Source organism: Brassica oleracea, chromosome C6 (assembly GCF_000695525.1).
Source record: "Brassica oleracea var. oleracea cultivar TO1000 chromosome C6, BOL, whole genome shotgun sequence".
In the NCBI taxonomy this organism is placed as follows: Eukaryota; Viridiplantae; Streptophyta; class Magnoliopsida; order Brassicales; family Brassicaceae; genus Brassica; species Brassica oleracea.
In genome coordinates, this window is record NC_027753.1 from 19200943 (window position 1) to 19208721 (window position 7779).

The window sequence follows — 7779 nt, forward strand, 5'->3', positions numbered from 1 at the left end:
ACAGTTTAATAGAAGGAAGAGAAGCATTGATGACAACCAAACCCGAGCGGACATATATCTAACACAATTATCACACTACACCATCCATATCTATCAAACCAAAACGTCAATTTATTATCTTAACACAACCTTACTTTTAATTTATTATCTTCATACAACCCTAACCTAACGCATTCATTACACTACACCTCCTATATCGTTCAAACATAATGCAATTTATTACGGTTCAAGAACAAGAACTCAAACAGAAAGTTAACCAAACATGCTTTTCCAATTCAAGACAGCAATAAAATTCATTTCAGACAACAATAAAATTCTAATACAATCGCAACTGAACTCACAAAACACCAACCAATATAAACAACGGTTTAACCAATTCAACAGAGCAAAGATCAAGTATTTATCCAATTCAAAAGATCAAAGACAGAGGTTTTACCTTCATGAACTATCGTGGGTGTTTTGTCTGACAAAGAGAAAGGTCCAGCCTCGATCATGTCTCTTGATCAACCCACCTCAAGACACAAATACAGAAAAAAAAAAATCAGAGGATTGAAATCGTTATGATTCACTATGAAAGAGAACAATCTAATTGAAACTATTTAAGACATTCATAATTGAAATTTTCAAACATTAAAACTAATCTTTACCTTTCGATTTGTCTGAGCATCAACAGTCACCGATTTGCTTCCTCTCCAAGAGCCACCACCAGGGAGATCTCGCTGTTTTCTTTGGTCGAGGAGAGGAACCGATAGAGGAACGCCGTTTTCTTTAGCCGACAAGATCCATCGAGAGAGATTCCGTTTCGTTGAGTAGAGCCACCGTGAAGAAGTGAAATCGCCTTTTGATCGCGTCGGAGAAGAGAGAAGGAAGAAAGAAAGAAGGAAAAAAAGGAAAAGAAGGAAAAGAAAGAAAAGAGACGCAACCCGTGTCCTCTCTCTCTCCTCTCTCCAATGAAGCTCCGACGCGTGGCGCCGAGGGACGGACGCTTCGCGGTGCTAATTAAGCAACGCCCCTTTGCTTAATTCATGTTTTTCATTTATTTTTAATTTTAATTTACCTAAGCAACTCTCCTAAACTACCCCAATAAACATGCTCTTACTCTTTGGCATGTAAAATCCACCGCAAAAGATAAATTATTAGATTTGATAAAAAAAAAAAAGATAAATTATTAGAATCCACAGTAAGCTTCAGAACTTACTGGTTTCTTGTTCATGTGTGAATTCGATCATGAAACAGAACACCTGCCTCTGTTGAGCTTGGCTCTAAAGCTTTATTTCTTTACATCTGTTTACAATGCAGAAGACAAGGATTTTTAATTTCAATTCAGAAGTCTTTAAGCAAACATCATAAAAGTTTGACAATAAGAGCTAGAGTTACTATACTATACTCGTTTTGATAGTGTTGTGCTGTTGTTGACAATAAAAGCTTAGAGCATGTTTATTACAGGTTTCTTAAGTTAGGGTTCCTACTGTAATATAAGATACGGTCTCTTAGCTTACTAAAAAAGCTAAGAGACGTCTCTTATATCTCTTATTTAAGAGACGTCTCTTAGTGTTTTAGTTAAAAGCTAAGAGACCGTATTTTATATTACGCTAAGAAATCCAACCTAAGAGACCTACAATAAACATGCTCTTAGAGCACCCACAACGTCTAGTATCTTCCCATATGATAGAACCAGTAGACACAAGTTAATGGCATCATCCCTCTCTGTTCAAAATTATTATTCTTTTAACTTAGGTAACTACGAGTTAACAAAACAAAAACAGTATAGGAACTATATCCGTTAAATTTGAAAATTACAAATGTGGATTTAGAGCATCTCCAGTGGAACACTATTTTTTCTCTATATTTTACACTAAAATAGAGTAACCCTATTATAGAGTTGAATTTGCTCTAATGGTTCACTCTATCCTCCTTTATCACTGAGCGGTCATTTAGGGGCCTTAGCTGGTGATCCAGACTGTTTCCCTAACTATAATAGAATGAAATATAGAATAATATTGTTTTTTTACTCCAAATATAGAGTAAAAAAGCAACATTCCTCTATATTTCACTCTATTATAGTGTAACTCTATTATAGAGTGAACCATTGGAGCAAATCTAACTTTATAATATAGTTATTCTATTTTAGTGTAAAATATAGAGAAAATAATAGTGTTACATTGGAGATGGTTTTACGTTTGTTGTTTTGCGGATAATATATGAGGTTATACATAGATGTAACTTATATACGTATAAAAGGAAGAATATATTTTTTTCATTAAATATTTGTCAATTTATCTGTATTAATTACAAAGCTAATATACTAATCAAACAAATAAATCTATAATATAATGAGGTAGTTGTTTCGTTCTTGAGCCGCCACGTCAGCAGGTAAGTGGACCTCACAGCTTTTTTAAAAAAAAATTCTTTTTGGGCTGGCGTTTGTTAAAGAAAATCCAAATACTGTTTTGGATGGGCGTTTGACACTTAATTTGTTTTTGGCCCAGTATACATCATCTTCTTGAAACCTGTTCGTCGATTGAATTTAGGGTTTGACTGATTCATAGAGAGAAGCGCAGATTGTTTGTTTCTGATTCCATGAATCGTTTTATAATTCTTTACCTCTACGTCTCCCATATTTACTCCGTCAATCAATGCCAGACCAAGTTCGTTACACCTCCTCCATTCCGCCTTATATATATATATATATGTTATCTTACGAGAGGAACCCTACGACCCTCATTCTCTCAACAATTCTTCATCCAATAAAACTGTATTACACCTTCTTGAAAATGATTTCATCCGCTGCTCTAGTTGCCAGAGCCGCCGTCTGCCACTCAACTTTCGGTTCTCTCCATTTTCGGGATTCTCGGAACATCAAAAAATGGCGAGTTTATGGGAATCAGCTTCTCTTCCTTGATGACACGGTTAAGACTTCTTCGATCAATTGCAACCTCTCTTCCAGATCTGTTTATAATCGTCTATCTAACTCTTCATTTAAATATCTCATCTGATTGAATATGCAGAATTCGGAGATCCACGGCTTCGTCCCCGCTGGTCGTAGATATCATGAAGGTTCAGTTCATTAATGTGTGGAACTGCGTTTTTATTGTGTTTTGAGATAACTGGGCGCATCACATACTACCAAGGTTGGTATCTTCTAGCTGAATTCTCCCTCCTTCAACCGTGTGAATAACAAAGTAATCACATAAAATTCATATATGTATTTTTTTTTCTCCTTTGTATGTTGTATATAAATCCATAGGTTGAAGGAAAAAAGGAGCGTGTAACCACATCCCTCAAATCCGAGTAAGGAGGATCTAGAGGCATGGCTCAACAAGGAGAATATATAAACTCTGAAGGAAGAGTTAACATAAACTGATACGAGAAACACTTAGTTATACAAGGTGAAGAAATAACACTATTGCCTTTCAAATTGATTCTAATTCAGTCTACCATTTTAAGCGACTAGAAAGCAAGAGACATGTGTTTGAGAGAATTTCTTCAGAGATTGTTTTTTCATAGCAACCATTTTTTGTAATAGGAACTCCAGTCTGCGGAGTCAACTTGCAGCTGAACAGTCGAGGTATTTCAAATTAGAGGTATGTAGGATATTACTTCTCTTTCCATTTTGAAAGCGTAGTGTAAGTTCCTGTTTGATATCTGAACATCTCTATGTGCTCGCAGGTTGAGGATGCAGAGGTAAGACAAAATATTAAGACAATGGAAACACTTGAAAAGAAACTGGGATTCATCCACCGCCAGAGAGCCGTTGTGTCTGAACAAGCCGCCGCCAATATGAATGGCAAAAGACAAAGCTATGGTAGCGTCTGAGGATGGCTTGCTGGAACTCTTCCGCCAAAAGCATTAATCCCCCATGAAGTTACGTTTTTTCCGACACTTCTCTTTTTCATTACCAGTCTCATCTTTTATATAATGGATTCTATAAGTATTCATTTATGAAACCTCACTGTTGGTCTTTAATATAGTTTATAAATCCACAGGAGCCAATTTATACGTAATGTACTGGATATGGTCTTTGTAAACAGGTGAGTGGAAGTGGACAAAGCTACTCAAGAGAACTGAAGAGATCAACAAGGCCTTTGCCAATGAAGTCTCATGGGACCCATCTTCCACGTCTTCTACTCAAGCACCAACACATAGACCAAGTGAAAGAACATATGGTTCGATCTAAACCGTTAATTGTCTTTGCTTAAGGTTCTGTCTCAGTCAATGTTATGGATTGCAGTTGAACTGTGGTATTCAGGTTTTTTTTTTTTTTTTAACATTCATGTTTAGTTTCTAGAATGAGGAAAAACAAAATTGTGAAATTAAGAGTCAAGAAAGTAGAAAGCTTCACCTTGAGATTGGTTTTACCTGCAGATTCATGTGTTATGGTAGATAACGGCAAACAAAGTTTACTTTCTTTGCTTCGGTTACAAAAGAACAAGAGCGTGTTCACAAGTCGATAAAGATTGACACTTGAAATAAATTTTATTTTTTTCAAAGAGTAGTTAGGAATCTTTCTACTCTCTTCTCTTTCTCACTACGTAAAAAGTCTTGGACTTTGTCTCTGCAAACATAGTTTTATCATTTTATGTATGTGTATAACAAGTCATTTGCAAATGTAATTATTATTTCTTTTCAATTCTTTTTCAGGATTTACTTTTAAAAAAAAATAAAGAGATACATATCATACATAATTTTTTGTCGTAGTTGGTTCTTGCTTAAAATAAGGAGTAAATTGTTGCATCTACAATCATATGATATTTTTGATCTCTAAGTCATTTTGTATGTCATCTAATCCACTAACGGTTTGTGCATGTGCTAATTGTATTCAATTTTGAAAATACAAGATTATATTAATTTTTCTGCTTGAAACTTCTTTTATTAATATTTTAAAAGGTAATTATTATTACCTTGCTTTTTATGAACGTATGGCTCAATGTTGGTACCAAGCTGTTTCGAACACCGGAGCCTGAGTGGAAAAGACACAACCTAATTCTAAATTCTTAAAATCTTATACTCTTAAAAAGAAAAATACGAGTAACCAGTGTTCTAAATTGTTCAATGATAAAAAAAATGTTCAATGATGTGTTGGGCTGCATATCCTCCAACTTTTCTCATAAATACTGGGCTAAACGGTATAAAGTTTTCCTTTCCTCTTATAACCATATAAAGCTTTTTTTCAAACAAACAAAAAAATATGAGTTTAGGATTAGACTCAAATACGACTAAATCTTATATATTGCAATGCTTTTGATTTTCTAAATTTAGGTTTAAAGTTCTGAGGTTTTCAAAGATTTATGGATTATTTTAGAATCAGACCTGAGTAAATCTAGATAAGTATTTTTATCGTTAATTATCAGTTGTCATTTATTTTTTTATATAAAAACCATATTGATCCCACTTAAAATTCGGGCCGGATCAGCCATAAGTGAAACACACAACATTATGTACACAAGATTATCCAATACATCAACAATATTCTCGGCTCCGTGCTTGCGCGGGCTATGTGAAAGGCCCCGACCCGGTTTCCCTTCCGCCAGTTCGTCCTCAGTTCGTTTGCCCCGACTCAAACTGGCCCTTCACGAAATATTCCCTTTACTTACGATTTTTAACCAATTTTCCTCTAAGAGGTTCAGTTCAGTACACATGGTTCACTAAGTCTAATCCAGCAACTTAGCAGTCTTCTAGTAATCGCAGCATAATAAACATGTACCTTACTGCCTCGGTACTTTGTTATCTGATAACCCAACCATACATTCCTTCCTTTCGGTCTTCATGCTTCCCATCCGTCTTATCCAGCCAGCTCGATCTGATACTTAACCGAATCCCCTTGTTCCTTAGTCACTCAGCCAACCATCCCCACGTGACAAGTAAACAGAAGAAACGGCTTGATCTCCGACCAGCCATCCAGTACAGACAGTACACCAGTCTTGCTAGCGTTCCAGAACCAGTCACTGATCAAGCCTAGATCAGTCCGTCCAAACTCGGCCTTACAGGCCTTTATCCAATCAGTAACCATACGCATCAATAAACTCGTGCCTCATGCCAGACGATCCTCATCAGTACGTTACCCCATCGATCCTCCATTCCTTGGTTCCACTTTACTCGCTCCCGTACGTCCGCGACTAGATCGCTATCTATCCCATTCTACCCAGTCTGTACTAGAACTGATACGGTTTACGCCCAGACTCGATCCCACTGTCCTACGATCAAACTCAGACCCGCATATCTCGATCATAATCCATTGCGCCGATCTGCACAGACTAAGCCGACAAACTCTGTTCTGTGGCTGGCGCACGGACCCACGGTCAATATCCGCTGTATACCTCAGTAACCCGACCCGTTCCATCATTCAGTACGCGACTTGCCTTCAACGACTCAGACTACGCCGCACGCACCACCGCTCTATAGCCGGACAGTCAGATTAGGACCCGATCGGCCCTTCTCTGCGCACTCCATTCCTCTCGGTGCTTCTCTCTATTTTTCTCTGTCTATTTCTCTCTCCGAACCGTGTCCAGAAAAGATGTCCCCTTTCTGATTCCCGAAAATCAGATTAAATCAGTGGTTGGACGGTTTCCACTCCAAAACCGTCAGTCCACAATCGCTCCCGCGCCCCTTCAGTGTGTAACCGTCCTGGACGGTTTCTCCCTCGGCCAACTGCCTTGTCGGTTTCTCCATAACTCCCTGCAGTTCCAACTGCTTTATAACCGCCTTAGCGGTTTATGTCTCAACCGTCCCAGTCGGTTAGGTAACCGGCCTGGTAAACTGTTCCGAAACTGCTTAGTAACCGTTCCGGTAACCGCCTTGTAACCGCTTCGCTAACTGCTTACTAACCGCTCCAGTAACCACTCAGTAACCGCCTCGGATAACCGTTCCCATCAGTTTCCTTAGATTTCCAGTACACGTTCAGCTCAGTATCCGTTCCCATCAGAATGTATACCAGTCAGTCCACACATTGACTACTGATTTCGGATGACAAGTCCAGCTGCCTTGTCTGAATCCGTTCAGCTTAGTCCGAGAAGCTCAACTCCTATGTTCGGACAGACAGTATCGTCTCAATCTGACCAGTACTATCCAGATGACATGTCCAACATGTCTGTCCCGTCTGATCAGTATGACCTTGGACTGATCCAGTTCAGACTGCGGGACAGGGATGTTACAAGTCTCCCCCACTTAAAATGAATTCGTCCTCGAATTCTGCAGTTAGTAGAACTTTGTTCTATCCATTCAGAACTGTCTCCCCCACTTGGAATGAATCCCAATCAAACGGTACTCATGCCTTAACTCAATGCTCAGGCATTCTTTCACTCGACCATTATTGTGTTCCAGACTTCCTGATCACAATCACACTTGGATTTGATCTCAGATATCAATTATTCGATCCGGTCTCTTTACCATTTTTTTTTTTAATCTCAACAGACTCGGTTCAGTGCACCAACTCACTAAGCATAGTAGTCCTTACTTCCGAGCAATCACTTGGTGTTTGGACACACACTTTGGCGAGAACGCTAGACTCCCAATAGTGCTGACCAGTTTACCTCAATTCTCAAAATGTTAACTCACTATCTTAGTTAAGTTTTTCCAGCTTAAACCTTAACCAATCGCAGTCACTTATTGACTCAACTTTTGTCCCTACGGAACTCAGTTCCAACCAGTCTCAGTCCAATCCTGACTTGACTGTTTGATTCTCGCACTCCAGGGTTCCTTAGCATGGCCTAACTCCGAATACTAGGAACTTAATCTTTTCAGAACGCATGGATCTCATCTTGATCCTTACAGTTGTTTCCT

The 7779-nt window shown here is 38.4% G+C and overlaps 1 protein-coding gene and 1 long non-coding RNA gene across 3 annotated transcripts in view; one reads left to right on the plus strand and one right to left on the minus strand.

The window, feature by feature from the left end:
• LOC106297663 (glutathione S-transferase T3-like) overlaps positions 1-442 on the minus strand; it is a 1752-nt gene extending 1310 nt beyond the window's left edge. Inside the window, exon 1 of the mRNA XM_013733863.1 lies at positions 437-442. Coding sequence (XP_013589317.1) covers positions 437-442 — 6 coding nt within the window. The remainder of the gene's footprint in view (positions 1-436) is intronic.
• Positions 443-2535: 2093 nt separating this feature from the next.
• On the plus strand, positions 2536-4546 carry LOC106299253. 2 transcript variants are annotated; one of them, XR_001261730.1, is made up of 6 exons: positions 2536-2909; positions 3009-3131; positions 3248-3389; positions 3527-3584; positions 3670-3864; positions 4032-4546. It is a non-coding gene; the product is annotated as an uncharacterized LOC106299253 (long non-coding RNA). The 2 variants fall into 2 exon arrangements; XR_001261729.1 differs by lacking the exon at positions 2536-2909 and having other exon boundaries at positions 2915-3131.
• The last annotated feature ends 3233 nt before the right edge of the window (positions 4547-7779 follow it).